The 18,967-nt window shown below is 36.2% G+C and overlaps 1 protein-coding gene across 4 annotated transcripts in view; it reads right to left on the bottom strand.

The window, feature by feature from the left end:
- The window catches only part of MARK1 (microtubule affinity regulating kinase 1), a 114,447-nt gene that overhangs the window by 35,570 nt on the left and 59,910 nt on the right, over nt 1-18,967 (bottom strand). For all 4 annotated transcript variants that reach the window (XM_059145839.1, XM_059145836.1, XM_059145838.1 and 1 more), the window contains exons 4-7: nt 13,363-13,411; nt 12,222-12,287; nt 8,387-8,457; nt 3,604-3,660 (exon numbers count right to left, since the gene is read on the bottom strand). In XM_059145839.1, coding sequence (XP_059001822.1) covers nt 3,604-3,660; nt 8,387-8,457; nt 12,222-12,287; nt 13,363-13,411 — 243 coding nt within the window. The remainder of the gene's footprint in view (nt 1-3,603; nt 3,661-8,386; nt 8,458-12,221; nt 12,288-13,362; nt 13,412-18,967) is intronic.

The following is an 18,967-nucleotide window of genomic DNA, read 5'->3' as shown; positions in this document are numbered from 1 at the left end:
ATTTTAAATGCATTTTTTTTTTTTCTTCATGGTAAGAAACATCCTGAGACTGTACCTTAATATGACCTCTTTTAAAAAATATAAGTTGACATATCATGAAACCCTTCTCGGACTTAAATGAACAAGTTTACTCAAAAGTTTTCTATTTTAGTAGAGCATTGTAGGTTAGTGCTGGGCTCAAGAGTATACCTAAAATTACTGCCAGCCAGGGGTCCTGTGACTACTGAATTCAATCCTTTGTCCTCTCTTCCAGAATGCCCCCTCAACAAAGCTCTGCTCTTTCAGTAAAACCAAACAATACAGTAGTGCCTTCACTAGACCTTGCTTGTTTTAGATTTCCTTTTGTTGTTCTAAAACTAGATGCTCTTCTGCAGGTATATTTTGGTAGAAAGCAGTGATTTCCACCCATATATTTTCAGATGCTGGTTTTCCAAAATCCTAAATCAGAATCATTAAAATAAAAAAAAAAGTTTTAAATAAGCCTTTTGTAAATATAAGCAATTCAATAAAGGCTTTCTTTTTTGTCATGTTTTGCTTGAAACTCTTTTATAACGGACAGATTAAGAAAATTATATATATATTTTGTCGATGTGTTTTATGGGGTTACAGAAAGGAGTAAAACGAGAGCTCCGCGTATCGCTAGAGAGCCAGGCACTCCGCCCACCACACAGCTCTTCCCTCCCTTGCCCATCTTTTCCTTTAGGGCATGCTAGCTTGGGATCTCTGTTTTGAAAAACGGCGGTACAGACGGTCTTTTTTCCACTGTATATTTTTTCCTGCTTTGTCGAAGATTATTTGACCATAAAGTTTTGTATCAACATGGATGGGACCAGAGGAGATGATGCTGAGTGAAATAAGTCAAGCAGAGAGAGTCAGTTATCATATGGTTGCACTTACTTGTGGAGCATAAGGAATAACATGGAGGACATTAGAAGGAAAGGAAAAAAGTGAATTGGGGGAAATCGGAGGGAAGACAAACCATGAGAGTCTGTGGACTCTGAGAAACAAACTGAGGGTTTTGGAGGACAGGAGGGTGGGGGGTTGCATGAGTCTGGAGGTGGGTATTATGGAGGGCTCATATTGCATGGAGCAGTAGGTGTGGCGCAAAAACAATGAATTCTGGAATACACACACACACACATACACAAAATTAAATTTAATTTAAAAAAAAACAAAAACGGACGTACATCTAACACCCCAAAATATGTGATAATAACGAGGTGATGTTTATGATATTAACATATTGTCACAGCACATACATTTGGAAGATTTATCTTAAATCCTAACATTTATGGGCTGGGTGACAAAACCAGGTTATTTTGATGTTCTGATGTAAGGGTCTGGTCACTGTGAATTTCTGAGACCATGTGTGAGCAAGCTGGACTTTCCTAGTCTCTGGGAAGAGGTCTGGCTGGCTGCCTCACCAGGGCAGAGCTCAAGGGATGCTGAGGTCCACTCCAGGAGTGCAGGGGAAACCCCATGCCCCAGACTGGAGGTAACCTCAGGGTGCTGAACATGATTTTTTTTTTTTCCCCAGATTTCTGTTCATGAGAAATTAGATGATAGGCTGGGTGTCAAACACACAGCCAGGGGAGCAGTCCTCTACTTTCTCTTTATCTGTGGAAGTGATTTCTCCTTAAAATAGTTAGAGGAAACTAAGAAACGAAATCTTGGAGCAGTAGAAAATCTGCAAGCTCAGAAAATGGAGCCAAAGTACAGGATCTAGACTTCTGACAGGCACTTAAGAAAATTTTTTTTTTTTTTTTTTTTTTTTTTTTTAAAGTAGGCTCCATGGCCAGTGTGGAGATTGAACTCATGACCTTGAGATCAAGAGTCAGACCCTTAGCCAACTGAGCCACCCAGGCACGCCTTAAGACAGTATTTTTAAGTATAATGCAGACCAGTGCTAGAGTAACTGATAGAGGTCATGGGGAGAAAAGTAAAAAAAGAAAAATAGGTTCCTATGTAAGGAACAATGAAAGTGAACTTTGGAGGAAGAGAGAAAAAGGAAAAAAAAAAGACAAATATTTTAGTTCCAGGACTTTCTACTTTCATAAAAGGAAAAAAAAAAGCATACCTAAAAAAGCCATACCATCTCTTTTTAAAATTTATTTATTGAGGGAGAGATAGTGAGAGAGAATGTGCAAGCAGGGGAAGGGGGAAAGGGAGAGGAAGACAGAGAATCATCAAGCAGACTCCCCACTGAACAGGAAGCCCCACATGGGGTTGGATCTCACATCCCCAAGACCATGACCTGAGCCAAAATCAAGAGTCGGATGCTTAACCAAATGAGCTACCCAGGTGCTCCTATTTAATATTTTGAAATGAAAATGGTATATATACTTAAGGTGTACAATAATACAATGATTTTATATAAGTAGTGAAATGATTACAACAGCCAAGCTAATTAACTTATCACCTCCTCACTGAGTTATTTTTGTGTGTGTGATGAGACCACATCCATAGATAAATCTATTTTCTTATGCAAATTTCCCAGTATTCAATGCAGTATTATTAATTTTTGAATATGACACTAAAGGCTCAGGCAACCAAAGCAAAAATAAATGAGACTTCATTTAAAGTAAAAAGCTTCTGCATAGTAAAGGAAAGCATCCACAGAAAGGTAACCTATGGGTTGGGAGAAATATTTGCAAACTTTACAACTAATAAAGGATTAATGTCCAAAATATATAAGGAACTCATACAACTCAGTAGCCAAAAAAACCCCCCAGACACCACAATTAAAAAATGAGTAGAAGTTCCTGAACATTTTTCCAAAGAAGACATAAACGTGGTACATGACTCAATAGGTACATGACAGACAGGCACGTTCAGCATCACTGACCACCAGGGAACCGTACATCACAACCAAAATCAGGTAACGCTTTCCACCGACAAGGACAGCTACCATCAAAACTATAAAAGAGAACAAGTGGGCAAAATTAATGGGCACCCGGTAGAGCTGGTGGGAATGTAAACGGGCAGAGCCATTACGGGAAAAACGATGGAGGTTCCTCAAAAAACGAAAAGGAGAACTGCTACCCAATCCAGCAACCCTTCTTCTGGGTGTTTATCCTGAGGAAATGAACGAGGACCTTAAAGAGATAGCTGTGCCCCCATGCTCACTGCCACAAACTTTTCTTGACTGTCTCAATGTCTTATTCCAAAGTAAGCTAGTTTATACTCATCACATGCATTTGACGTTCATCAAAACATGTGAGAGACTTCCCATTTCTCTGAGCTCTCGCGTGGAGAATGGACACTGGCAGACCTGCCACAGACACACCTGTCCTGCGTCCCCACCTTGCTTCTGACTGAATGGATCTTGGGCATTTTTAGTTGGAGACAAAGCTGCGCATTTACCTATTAAAACAAGCTTGTTGATAGGGAATCAAATTATCTAGCCTTAATGTTAGATAACTTCTCATCCTATTTTCTTCATTTTCTCAGTGAAAATATCGCTTTTCATGATGTTGCTATGAGGATTAAGTAAAAACTCCTTCCTTGGAGCGCCTGGCACAACTCAGCAACCAGAGATGGCTCCGGTATTAACAAAACATCTGTTCGTGATTAAGACTTCTTGTTATAAAATTAGTGGCTTACCTTAAGATCACGGTGAACAATGCACTTTTGATGGCAATACTGTACAGCAGACACAATCTAAAATAAATATTTGGATAAAAGATGCATAATTATTTTATGGTAAAAACACTGCAATTTTCCCCCTATGACAACCTCCAAATGAGATAAACTACCAACTCAGATTTCAAAGTAGTATTAAATAATCTCCCTGTTCCTTCAGTTCTGAATAAAGTTAAAATGAGGAAAAGTTCACTTTTAAATGTGGACAGTGTAGATAAGCAGCATTCTCTTGTTAAAATATTTCTTTGTCAGAGTCTATGAAGATTTCTGTGGGCTGTTACATTTTTCTACTGACAGACATAATCAAGTGTATACAGTTTGCAGTTCTGATCAATGGTTTATCCCAATATTGGGATAAGAGCTTTGGAACACATGAACCCATCTCTTTTAGGAATTATAATGAAATGTGTCCAAGGCCCATTTTTTTAAGCGAGGCCAATTTACTAAGACCTTATCAGTGGGGTATGTGGCATTGTCCTGTATTTGTTCATATATAAAGAAATGGGAAAATTGTTCAGCCTTAAGATGAAACCCAATTATCCAAAAAAAAAAAAAAAAAAGAAATGGGAGGGAAATGAAATTTAATCTTAAGCCTCTTATTAGGTCAGTCAAGCAAAGTATTTTACCCTTAACTAGATTTCATATGCAACTAGAATTTTTAATTGTTACATAGAGCTCTTCGTGGACAACGACTGAACAAGATGGAAACCAAGAGTAGGAGCCAAAGATACAAGTGAGAAATAGCTTATAAAGACTTCTTCAATAGCTGTTTACTACATAAAATAGAGAAATGGAAAGAATCAGATAGCAATCAAGGTAAGAACTATTTTGTACACGTCGTTACAGCTGATCTACAGGAGGACGGCCATTTTAATGCACAGCAGAACATTCGATCTTGTGGATTCGGTTAAATGGAAACACAATATGAATGCTGAATATTGGTTAGGCATTTACAAATGGAGATAGAAGTGATATTTCTTAAAGTCTAAAGATGATGTGAAGTATGACCATGCTGATAAAAATATGGGTTTAAAAAAACTTTCAAAGTAGAAGTGAGGCTGATCGCTCAGTACACTATTCTAACATATATTAAATGGTTCAGACAGAAACATGAATTCGAAACAAAATCTACACACAATGAGTAATATGTAATTCAGTTGAGTTCATTTTGATTCAAAAGTCAGTTTATTGAGTACCTGCTATGTGCAAGAAAATGTGCTGGTTGCCAGGGGAACACAAAATGAACACTACACGGACCCTGCCCTTAGAAGCTGAAAGTCTGATCAGGAGAAAACATGTACAGAACATGTATATGAGCAACCACCGTACAAGGCAGAACCATAGAAGCAGAGGCACAAAGAAGTGAGGGAACCACATCAAATAAAGAACAATTTCTGTTAGAAATGCCTGGAGTACGGGATATTTGATCTAAGCCATCCTGTACGACGGTAGCATTTGAAGATGTGGCCATCTGGTGACGGCGAGGCAGGGGGAAGGTGGTGAAATGCACTGAGGTTGAGGCTACACGACGTATTTGAAAAGTAGGTGGGAAAATGGTAGTCGTGGGAATAAGCGTTGACAGGTTGGTAAAAGTCTCTGAATTCCAAACCAAGCAGGTACTACAGAACCACTAGATGTTTTTAAGCAGAGCAATTGTGAATGATTATAATCAATTTGAAGTGTAAATCCCCCCAAACAGCAGAATCGTATAACAAATATTTGTTTTAGTCTCCTTAAGCAATACGCTTTAAAATCTAATATCCAATTTCCATTAAAACACATTGATTTGCCAAGAGATATACACACTTACATGTAAATATAATGCATCTTAATGAATGTCCTACAAGGCTAATTTTAGTAATACTGGTTTTCAAGTCACTTTGTCTTGGTTAGAGTGAAGCATGTTATAGATACATGACTTGGTTAACAGACACGCATTTCAACATTAGACAGAATGGTCTCCATGAAAGCTGTTCTACAGGCAATTCTGGGATAAAAATCTCCGGAGTGTTAAAACCTTAAGAACAGAAAGATAATTAAGAGAATGCTCTGTATCAAGCACTTCATTCTCCCCAAACTCTATGACCTCTGACTTCTATCAATTAAATGTGGTGGCTTATAATGTTGCTAAACTTATCCCACAGGGTACAATTTCTGCCTTCTATCTGATTCACTGCTAGAGTCCCAATGCACAAGCCTAAACCTTATTGTATTGTTCTATGGCCAGACCCTCTCATTCCAAACATTCTGTACCTCATTAAGTAGGATGTAGAAACTTCCTTATGACTGTTCCCTTATGGGTCTTGAAAACATGATTTACAATCAACCCTGCACTGACCCTAAATTCAGACCTGTCAGTGTTCTGCCATGAGGTGCAAATGTTGGATTGCTTTGCAATTAATTTATAATTGAGTCAGGAATTCCCAAGCCTTAAGTAGTAGCTTTGATATTGGAAGAGTTGAATCAATATTGTAATTTTCTTTCAAGTCCTTCGAACATCAGGAATGCAGTGGCACTGCACGGTCCATGGGTACTGAAGTGCTCTTGAATTGTCTCTGGCTGTATCCAACAGTAGAGGCAAGGACATACATGTGTATACACTTGATAACACAGTACATTCCTAAACTGTTTATATTTTAAAAAATAATTTCATGATACAGAGCAAAAAAAACAAAAGTGTACATTTATCTTCTTCATTACATTATAAAGAAAACCAGGCATCTCAAAAGCAAATTTAAGAGTAAATATAACCCTTTGTCAAATGACTACTAAATTGTGTATGTCTGCATCCCTGGTTTTTAAAAAGATGAGTGAGTTACCTTTTTAATTCCAAAGGAAGGCATACAGATAGTAAATACATTTAATATTTAATAAATAAGGAAAATATTTCCTACTATATGACATTTTAAATAGCATTTGACACTCAACCTCTGCAAAATGAAGAGTATTTCTAAGAATAATTCAAAATTCATTTTTAAAAAGAGCCCATTTGTAATTATTTGGATCTTTACGAAAACGTCTTGTGTTCCAGCCACCGGGAAAGATGGGCAAGTTCACTCTAAGAGCAGGGCATATTGTCACCTTCTCTAATTCCAGAGCACCCAACACAGTTTTCTCCACACAGTATGATTTCAGTAAATAAATACAGCCGGGTGACTAAAAAGAACTAGGGTAGTAGCGGATTCCAGGGGAAATATTCAACGTCAAGTGTAATTTTTATGCTGGTCGGCTCCTAACTACGACTGCGTGACTGATACCGGGAGAACGATGACATTGAAGGTGATGACCAGGGCTTCAGTCCAGGTGAGCCTCCATCCCGGGACCGGAGAGGACTGAACAGGAAGTGACTGAACCCCACGCAGGTCTTCAACATTCCATCCTCCTTACTGGTTGTCTTTAGATTTCAGGTATTTTAGGATGAAGTTTCTAGGAATCTATCCTGAATCAAAGGGGTATGCCTATCTTTGGTACAGAGCATCTCACAAATTATTGTTCCAAAAAGTAATAACTCTGTGAGATATCAACAATAGCATTTTATCAAACAAACTCACTTTGGGACCAGTTTGGAGAATACTATGTCAAAAAAAGGTGAAACAGGTTTTTCCTTCCCTCTCCTCCAGAACTTTCAACTTTTTCTAATTCTTTATATATTAACATAGATGTAACATCTCTTAGAGGAAGACCCTATAACCATATTCAGTGTTTCCCCAACTGATTGGTCACAGGACCCCTTTAACTAGAGAATCAGGACCCACGTTTACAGAAGTACTGAGCTATTTTTTTTTTAAGACTGTATTTATTTATTTGACAGAGAGAGACACAGCGAGAGAGGGAACACAAGTAGGAGGAGTGGGAGAGGGCGGAGCAGGCTTCCCGCTGAGCAGGGAGCCCGATGTGGGGCTCAATCCTAGGACCCTGGGATCCTGACCTCAGCCAAAGGCAGATACTTAATGACTAAGCTACCCAGATGCCCCAGTATTGAGCTATTTTTAAATGAAATATTTTAAATTCTCTAAGGTAAAATTTGGGTACAGCAAGTTGCCTGCTGAAATTTTACTTCAATAAATTTTATGAATAATTTACAATTCATTATTTGTCTTTTCTATGGTAACTTATAATGTATGTTAATTACTTCATTCCTAAAAATTAGAAGTAAAATCCTAGATGAACTTATTTTTCCTTTTTTTTAATTTCTATAACAAGCCATGTTCCATTTGAACTGGAAATATACACATCTTGCCATAGTCTTCTACTACATCTATAAGGTTTTTTGCCCACTTGACTAAATAAAACTGACCACAGTCTTTAAATCTAAAAGGTATGAGTTCTAATACCAAGATGTCTTTAATGACAAAGGAAAATACAGTAATGTCTTTAAGCACTATGCATATATACTAAATACATAAAGCTAAAAATACTTGATAATAATTATTGGGTAAAGGATTAAGTATTTCTTTTCTTTCTTCATCTATATTTCCAAAACTATCAATGAATTAATGACACTCACCTATAAACATTTCACTATTTATGATCTTCTAAAAATAACCATATGCAACTATCTTAAATTTAAATTCATAAAGAACAAATTTCTTTTTCAGTTTCCCATTCTTAAAAAGTATAAGAAAGCAGAATTTTTCTTTTTAAAATACCATGTACTCTGAAGTCCAGAGTATATAATGTGATACTGTCCATTGTATATTACTAAAAACATTAGCAAAACAAAGTTAAAAACTACTTTCCATACCTGCCTAAATTTTGCACGGGCCTCTTTTTCTTTCATTCTTCCATGGGCAACTAAGTAATCAAATACTTCACCTGAATCAGAAAGGTAAAGCAGGCAGTAAAATATACATAAATTTTTCAGTTAACAATATAAGCAATGTCAAGTTTTTGCCTTGATTTTAGAGAAGCTTATGGCCCACAATTTTCTGCTAGTTTTATGTAAATCACAAACTATTACACGAAGGAAAAAAGGGAAAAACTACACATAGAATTGAGTATCTGTAGCAGCTTATGATTTAGCAAAACTCTTTTAAAAATAAGTGATAAAAACATAACCGAAAAAACTTGCTTTCTGATTTCAAGTATTACACAAAAATACAGTCAACTCTTTATTATCCATTCTAATAAAGGGAAGCCACAGTTCGAGCAATCAAAAAGTTCCATTTGGCTTTGTATTTGGAACCTACATGTCAGACAAAGTAACGAAAGTCATAGTACGCCGGATCTCTCTCTCTTTTAAATTCTACACGTCATGGAGTCTTGGTCAAACTCCTTCTCACTACTTCCATTCGCTTTGATTTCAGCCACTTCCTTCCTATACTCGGACTATGCTATTCTCACAATACTCATCTCATCTATTTTGGTACTTTTAAGTACGCACACAGAATTAAACCATCCTGCGTGCATCTCCCATTACTCCAAATGAGCTTTAGTTGTCATACCTGCCCTATCCCCATGAGAGAACACAAAGTGGATAGACAATACATACTTGCTGAAATAACTGAAGCTAGAAACTACAGAAATTTCCCATTAGATCCATTACTTTACATGTCTGAAGTTTTTTTCATTTTTCTTTAGTCAATACTATAAAAAAGCAAATTAATATTTAGTTACAATATTAAAAATAAAATATCTCAGTGTAAGGGAGAAATTTATTTTTTACGTCCTTATAATATACACCATATAGATATACATGTATATTAAAAACTCGCAAAGTGGGTTAAAGAGTTCTTATAAATACAGCAAATTGGTTAAAACCCAGGCTTTAAAATCAGACCAGTTTTGATATGAATCCTGGTTTAGCCCCAAGTAGCTACTGGGAGGTATTAGGAAGATTTCTTAACTTTATTAAGACCCAATTTCTAACCAGTGCCTATCTCACATGGCTGTTTTAAGATTAAATGAAATAATGCATGTGCTTATTAGCACAGTGACTGGCATATAGTAAGCACTCAATAAATTATATATTTGCATTTAAGTTTACAGAAAATTGTATATATATTCAATATCAATCCTATAAATATATAAGTAAAAACCAAATATGTAATGATGTATGTCAGATGAAACTAATACATCTAGAATGTCAGACAACATATGAAATCAAGCATACTTAAATGACTGAATGGGATGATGAAAACAAATGAATGGATGCTCTGGTAGACCCATCACAGTAGTTAATTCTGGATATGTGAGTTTAGGCTGGGAAAGATGTATGCAAGAGTTCAAAAATATGGACTGCTCTTGAGTCCTGCTTAGAAAGTCCGCACCCCAGGTGTTTATGAGACTTAGTCCTTCACTTATTGTATATACTGTTTGCTTGTGATTTGCTTCCCCAAAGAATGTAATCTTCTCGAGGGTGGGACTGTGTCTTTGCTCATCCATGTGTTTCCCAGCACCAGAGTAACATCTGGTGCACAGAAACATTTAATAAATATTGTTTCCATGAATGAAAGAGGGAATCAACACACCATTCCAGAGCAGCCCAGACACCTACTTTTTATAGGCTCTTTTGGATTAAATATGGTTCTGAATCATAAATGAGTTTCCTGCCTACCTAATCACCAAAGATCTCTTGCTCTGTTAGTGAGCCAGAATCAGATGATCTAAATACTCCTGACAAAGAGGCAGCTGTTTAACTCAACTCTTTATTCATGTGAGAGTCAATCCTAAAATGTCTAGAAATTTCAGAGGAAAAATACTAAATGTTGATTATAAAAGTTACCTTGCCATTTATAGATTAAAAAGGTAAGGAAATCATTCTAGATTTGCCACTGCAGAGCCATGATGGTTTTGTGAATGGGTCACTGATGAGCCAGACTCAAAGAAAACTCATCACTAGGAGTTAGAATGGAATGAGAGAGCACCTGGTTTGGGCAGGTATACACCTCTGCAGACTGCACCCCAGGGCCCCTCCTAACTCTGCTACTGAAGGAGAGCAGTGATGACCCCATGTGCTCTCTGGTACCCCAGCCATTGCTCCCCTTCATTAGCACCAATAGAGAGTTGACTGTACTTACCATCTATTGTCAAACAGCATACATGTTAATATTAACACAGCCTTGTGGTGAACCTTCATGAAATCAGAAGTGTCCACCGATTTTTAGCGGTAAGTAATTTCTCCTATCAAAGCATGTCTAGCCCCTTTCTCTAGACTTCAGATCAGTAAAAGGGAAAAAAAGAGTCCAACTGAACTAAAAATATCACCCAGGGTTCCCACGCTGACAAAATGTTATATAAATCTAACTAAAGGATAGAAAAAAAGAAACAGTTCATTATGTGATATCTCTGTAGGTTCACTGATTTTATTATAGAACTACATTTTATGCAAATTCACATGGCTGTATTAATATATTTTTAAAATCCTGTAATAATAAACCTTAATGACATAGGTTTTCAGGTTAAGTAAAAAAAAACCTACATCAAAATACTTTTAGGTTGAGAAAAGGCTTTGCAAATACCCGAACGTACTAAAACTTTCAATCTGCATTAAAAACAGAAAAAGCTATTAAAATATATGTAATATTTGTAGTAAACATTTTTGGAAATCTAAGAAACAGTATAAAAACACATAGTTTGGATACAAAAGACTAGAATAAATTCTCTTTATCCAACTTACATAAAATCTGAATTACCATAAAATTCTCTACACTTCTATTAGCTAAAAGGACTCAACACTAAATTCGACCCTAAGTAAGTTTCTCTATTGATTAGCAAAGAAGATAATTAGTAAAAGTGGTTTAATTAATTTCAGCTGCCGTCCCTCTTTTCTATTTGCTTAACTTCTTTATTCTTCAACTGCTTAAAGCCTTTATTCAACTGCTTAAACATTCTTTTTTTAGTTATTAAATGATTTATCTCCAAAAAATTTTAAACGTGTTTCTAAGAAAGTCTTAATGCTTAACACAACAGTGATTTTGAGCAGACATACCTCTCATTTGAAGAAAAGTTCAGAAGATGAAAATAATTTTCTATTATATACCAATGTTTAAAAATCACTCTTACTTTTGACACTATGTAGTCAAAGTATATATTATATTCTGCAAACACATCTTATTTCTGTCGACTCAGTCTTCTGACTTATAACATGTATAAATTAATACTTGTTTCAATTGAAACATTTTATGGATTATCTTGAAAATGCAGGTATATTGAGAATCTGTCATATACAAACAATCAATGAAATAAACATCTGTCCTAGAACATGCTTTTACTATAAACTTTATTAAATATATTGTGAATTTGAGATTCCCTTACAGCCAAGTGCTTTTAAACACAATAATAATATTTAGACAAGAGAATCAAAATATTCATTGATAACAATGCAAATTTAAAGTTTAGAAAAATGTCCCTAGGCAATTTTTCACTGAGCCAAAATGTGACTTTTAAATGTAGGATCAATGGATCTTGAGAGTAAACACTGAATTTTACTTAAGATATATCACTTAAAGGTATTTTAATAAAACTATACATTCATTAATGTGATCACAGTGAAGACATAAGTGTTACAGTGAACCTTCAGGTGTGGATAATTCTGTAGGTCTCATCAAAGAGAACTTTTCCATCCCTCTCATCCTTACCCCCGCTCGCGTACTCCATGACTAAATAGAGGGTCTTCTCTGTCTCAATAACTTCAAACAATTTTACTGAAAAAAGAAATTAGAGATATAACTTGTAATTATTAGCACATATTGGATCTGCTTTAATTTAAGTATGAATTTTCCCTCAGCCAAGGGAAAATTTGAGTATTTACTAAAAATCATTAATTATAATTTTAAACTGAAAAATTCTCTCAAGAGTTATTACTACTATGGAGGAAAACTACTTACCACAAAGTGATTTGGAACCAACTGCTGGGTCAAAAGAGTTAAGTTTCTGGGGTTAAAAAATCATTACTTTTTCTAATGAGAATAATATAATAAAAAGGGAAAAGCTTAAAATCAGAATAACAAAATTTTAATTAAAGCTTATAAGGAGACTTATTATAATGACCTTATCATAAAATGTTAAACAATCTTTGACAGAGAAACAAAAAAATTCTCTAATTATGTGGTGTTACAAAAGTATCTGGTTAAACAGCTACCAAGTTATCAAACTTATGTACTTTAAATTATTCATCACAAATAATCACATTAACAACTCTAATAAACATAAGATTTTTAAGTGTAAAAGAAACAAGTGTTAAGAAAATGAGCAGATTAAAAGAAAAATTACTTTTTACTTCTTACAATCCAATAACTTCCTATGTACTCAATATATTTATTTGTAAGTGTAGAGAAAAATAAGAACTTATGGGAATAAGTAAACTAAAACTGAAATAAATTCTATTTTCTTAAAAATTCAATTTAGTGATTTTCCCTATAAACTACGGTCAAATCCAAAAGCATTTTATCAAAATTATCTAGAATTCATTTCTTATAAATACCTCAATGGTATCCAATTGCTGTTTAGAACCATTTAGTAGGGAGATACAAAAAATATTCATATGCATTAACCCCAAGTCACATGTATTATTTTAGTGGAGAGCACAAGACAGCAAGGTAGTAGAAAATAGCCATCTGCAGCCTTCAATTAACTTCTTTATAATCTATTTTTACCAAAAATATCACTTTCTCAGGTTATCACTCTTTTTATAAAGAACACCCTTAAAATTCTATCTTTTCAAATAGCTTCAAATTAAAGAATATACTTCATCATTAATTGTATATGTAAATTTCATACCTATATTAGGATGATTCAATATCTTCATTATTCGTACTTCTCGAAACAGCTGTTAAAGAAAACAGGTAGACATATTTCTGTTAAAATTATTCACTTGAAGAAATTCATCATCTTACAAGACACTAGGAGATCCTGGTAATGACCTAAGAAGGAAACAAGAGATTTGTTCCTCAGGCTCAACTCTAACTTTGCTGACACTTGATTTCCAGGACAATTTTAACAAGATGAATCCAGATGGTTCTATGTGCAGGTAGGTGTAAATACACCATATACCATAAAACTCAACATTTTTATTTGACTACTCTTCATTACTGCAAATAAAAGAAAAACACTGTAGAAATGAGACTAAACGATCTTACACATAATTTTTATCCAAAACCAATATTCCTTGGGGGCAGGGAGGGGAGTCCTGATTCTTTAGTTATCTCCACTGGCTGATCAGACGCTTTATGAAAGATTAAATGATATAAACCTACACCAAATAAAATTTGAAAAGGAAACAAAACTATTTTCAGTAGCATTTTTAGGGAAACATATAATAGCAGTAAAGGACAGTAAAAATATATTTACCATTTTTTTAAAAAAGATTTTATTTATTTATTTCAGAGAGAGAGATCACAAGTAGGCAGAGAGGCAGGCAGAGGGAGAGGGAGAAGCAGGCTCCCCACTGAGCGAAGAGCCCGATGCAGGGTTCAATCCTGGGACCCTGAGATCATGACATAAGCTGAAGGCAGAGGCTTTAACCCACTGAGCCACCCAGGCACCCCTATATTTACCACTTTATATAAAACCAAGGAATACTGAAAATCAGTCACTTTTTGAAACACAAGTGTTAAAAATTCCATTCCTTTTATTTTACAATATAGGGCCCATTTTTTTAAAGTCTGACCTGGCATTTTTTTCCCCTCTATGTTGTCTTTGAGAACATGTTAAGTTCAAAATCAATTCAAGAAAATAGAATAAGTGATGATATTCCAAAAAGTCTTTATTATGACATATGTTTTATCAGAATACATGTAAAGTTGATGGTTTCAGAGGCAACATTTCTCTAAGGAAGATAGACAAAGGGCCAGGAAGAACATGAAAAGTTGCTCAACATGATTAATTACTAGGTAAATGCAAATCAAAATCACAGTGAGATAACACCTCAGACTCAGGATGGCCTCTACTAAAATATAAACAACAACAACAACAACAAAAAAACAATAAATAACAAATCTTGGCAAGGATGTGGTTAGAGTATAGGTATCTAAAAGACTGAAAGCCGAGACTCAAACAGGTATTGTATACCCATGTTATGATAATACAATGGTATTATTCACAACAGCTACATGGTAGAAGCAACCCAAGTGTCCACCGAGGAATGAATGACCAAATTGTGGTATATCCATACAATGGAATAATATTTACTCTTAAAAATAAAAGAAATTCTGACATACACTATAACATGAAAAAACCTTGAGAACATCATATTAAATGCAATCAACCAGTCACGGAAGGAGAAAACCATGTGATTCCACATGCATATTAGGTATCTAGATAAGTTAGTCAAACTAATAGACATAGAAGGTAGCCAGGGCCTGGAGTGACAGAGGAATAAAGGTTTATTGTTTAATGAGCACAGAGCTTTCAGTTAGGGAAGAAGAAGAAAGTTCTGGAGTTGGACGGTGGTGATGACTGCACAATAATGTAAATGTACTTGATACCACTGTACTTTTAAAAATGGTTAAAACAATAAATCTTATGTGCATTTTAACACAAGTTTAAAAACAGAAATATAATGCATTGATACGCCTCAAAAGATTTTACACCAGTGGAAAAACCTACTTAAGGCTTATCTACCACAGAAATCTTGTCCCAGCGATCCTTGATAATTGGCATACCGAAATGCAGGCAGTATGTAAGTCTCTCTCTGTATGTGTGTGTGCACATACATACATATTTATAAATAAATTGTAATGAAATCTATGATCAAGTAACTTTAACAATTAAAAACTGTATATCAATAAACAGAATATGAAAGCAAATGTATTCATGGTCACATAAATCATCAAGACCTGTTGACTTGATCTCCAAAATTCATCTCACCTCTGTCAACTCTATCCATCCACACCGGCAACACTGGATTCCACACGTCTCTGTAAACATCCATTCTGCATCCCTTTTCTATACTCCCATCCTCCAGTTCATTATCCACACAACACTACACTATTTCAGATCCACTGGCAGTCTCCCAGTGCCATTAGCACAAAACCCATAATCTTCAACATGGGCTACCAGGCCTTGAAAATCAAGATCTTGCTTACCTTACCATGCTTATTTCATGACACTCTAGATAACAACTAGATGGATGTCTCCTAGACGGATTTCACTCAAGCCAACCAGCATCCTTCTCAGGTGAGCTTGCTAAGATCCCTCTCCACTCAGGGCCTTTGTACAAGCTGTTCCCCCTCTTCCTGGAATGAATGTTCTTCATTCACTTTTTGAATTATGAAGTATTTCAAATTTGTTAAAAAGTAAAGAAAAACATGAAGGACACTGAGAGATGGAGAGGAGAAGGGAGTTGGGGGAAATCAGAGGGGGAGACAAACCATGAGAGACTGTGGACTCTGAGAAACGAACTGAGGGTTTTGGAGGGGAGGGGGAAGGGGGTTGGGTAAACCCAGTGGTGGGTATTAAGGAGGACATGTATTGCACGGAGCACTGGGTGTGGTACATAAACAATGAATTTTGGAACACTGAAAAAATTTAAATTAAAAAAAAAGTACAGAAATAAATATAGCACCTACTTCTCTAAAACTAAGAATAAACAACTTATGCTAATATTCTGCCATATTTTCATAATATTTTATTATTTTAAATAAAATTATATATTTCAAATTTATAATTTTTTATGTTTAAGATTTTATTTATTATATATATATATATATAGAGAGAGAGAGAGAGAGAGAGAGAGCGCGCGCGCGCACACACACAAGCAGAGGGAGGAATAGAGGGAGAGGGAGCAGAAGGGGGAGAGAATTTCAGGCAGACTCTGCACTGAGTGTAGACCCTGGTGTGGGGCTCAGTCTCACAACCCTGAGATCATGACCTGAGCCAATACTGAGTAGGATGACCAACTGACTGAGCCACCCAGGCGCCCATGAATATTTAATTAATAATTTTATTTAATAAAATATTGATAAGACATTAATCATTATAGTCATAGCTAGAAGCTCATCCCCACCTCTTTTTCTTCCTTTCCACCCTAGATAGAACCACAGCCCTAAGGCTGGTATGTAACAAGCTACATACTTTTATAATTTTCTATACGTATATATATAAATAGCAATATTACTTACATAAATGGCAATATTACTTTTTTGTGTTATATAAATGGAGTCATATTGAAATTATTTCTCTAAACTTATTTTTTCTCCAACATAATGTTTCTTTGTTCTATCTCTGTTGTGTATAGATCTGGTTCATTTACCAGAATTGCTGTGTTCCATTATAAGAAGAAACCAGTTTATATACTGTTCTGTTGAGGATGCTTAACTTATTTATATATTTTCACTATTGCAATCTGTGTTATAATGAATATTCTTGACATGTTTCCCTAAATACCCAGAAACTTCGTTTTTTGATCATGTTGCGTATACACCTTCCACCTAATTTGCCCCCCCCACCCCCATTCTGTACATGACGGGCTAGAACTCAAGAAATGTTGAGTGCCTACGCTGCTTGGTCTTTTCTATCTTGGACCCCATAACCCAAATGACCCCTTAGAGCTATAAGTCTCTGTTACTGGTGGTTTTTGCTGACTGGAGCTTCTGACAAAGGGAACAATCTCTACTTAGAGGGAGCCCCATAGGGTTTGGGTCTCATTCCCTCCCTAAAATGACTAACGGGTTTTAAAAAGCAGCTATTAGTTTGCCACCAGACTGTTGCCAAGACAGAACACCTGTCTCAGAGAGATGTCTGTTGACCAAACTGCCTTACTCAGGTCCGTGGGCTAGAAGGAGGTGAGGAATATAGCATCAGAAGTTGTGTGTGTGTGTTGTGTGTGTGTGTACATGTCTACATTACACCTAAAATATAGGTGTTTTTAGGGCAGTTTTATGTTCACAGCAAAATTAAGCAGTAAGTATAGAATTAGCCTGCCCCTCCCATCCCCATACGCACAAGCTCCCCAACCATCAACGTCCCACACCCAGCAGTACATTGTTTTACCGTCAGTGACTCTATATTGATACATTATCACTCCAAGTCTATAGTTTACATTAGTGTTCATTCTTGGTGCTATAAATTCTGTGGGTTTTGACAAATGTATGATAGTGACATGTACCCACCATTACAGTATCACACAGAATAGTTTCACTGCCCCAAATAGCCCCTGTGTCTCATCTATGTAACCCTCCCTCTCCATAAATCCCTGGCCGCCACTAGTCTTTTTTACTTTCTCCATAGTTTTGTCTCTTGAGAAGATCATATAGTTGGAATCATAGTATGTGGCCTTTCCAGATAGACCTTATTCATTTAGTAATATACACTTAAGGTTCTATGACGTCTTTTCTGGACTTGATAGAGTATTTCTTTTTAGCTCTGAATAACATTTCATTATATCAACATTACCAGTTAATTTATCCACTAACCTACTGAAGGACATCTTGATTACTTCCAAGTTTTGACAACTGCGAATAAAGCTATGCTACGAACTCTTCGTAGGTTTTTGTGTGGACCTAAGTTTTCAACTCATTTGGGTAAATACCAAGGAGGATGACTGCTGGATTATATGGTAAGTATGTTGGTTTTCTGAGAAACTACCAAACTGTCTTCCGAAGCGGGCATACCATTTTTTATTCCCACCAGCAATGAGAGTCCATGCTGCTCCAAATCCTTTAGCAGTGTTTGGTGCTGTCAGTGTTTTGGATTTTCACATTCTAATAGGTGTGTAGTGGTATTATCTCATTGTTTCAGTCATAACTCCTAGTAACAGATGGCACTGACCATCTTTTCATAGACTTATTTGCCATGTATAGATTTTCTTTGATGAGATGTCTGTTCAGATCATTTGACCAGTTTTTAATCAGTTGTTTGCTTCAGTCTTTTCAAGCCATTTTTTTTTTTTTTTTAAGAGAGAGTGAGAGAAAGAGAGAGAGCATGAGAGGGAAGAAGGTCAGAGGGAGAAGCAGACTCCCCATGAAGCTGGGAGCCCAATGCGGGACTCGATCCTGGAACTCCAGGATCATGACCTGAGCCGAAGGCAGTCGTCCAACCAACAGAGCCACCCAAGCGCCCTCAAGCCAATTTTTGAGCCCGTTCCAATCTCCGACAATACCAGAAGCCTGTGCACAGTAGCAAACATGGGTTGTCCATCAAATACCTTGTCAATTCTACTCTGTAACATCAGAGAATGGGTCATTCACACAAGTAGCCCTGGAGGCCCTGGCAGAGGAAGTCAGAAGTCACATCCCCTTCACTTTTCCCTTGTGGGTCTTAGGGAGGTAAAAGGCCTTGGTCTGGGTGGGGTGGCCTCAGGTCAGCTGAGGGAAGTGTGCCCAGGGGGTCCTGGAATCCAAGTAACTATCCCTCCCGCCAGGACTTTGGAGGCTGATGCTGGGGT

This window comes from Mustela lutreola, chromosome 14, assembly GCF_030435805.1.
Source record: "Mustela lutreola isolate mMusLut2 chromosome 14, mMusLut2.pri, whole genome shotgun sequence".
NCBI classification, from domain to species: Eukaryota; Metazoa; Chordata; class Mammalia; order Carnivora; family Mustelidae; genus Mustela; species Mustela lutreola.
Note: the sequence above shows the minus strand (reverse complement) of the source record. Positions and strands in the feature narration are given on the sequence as shown.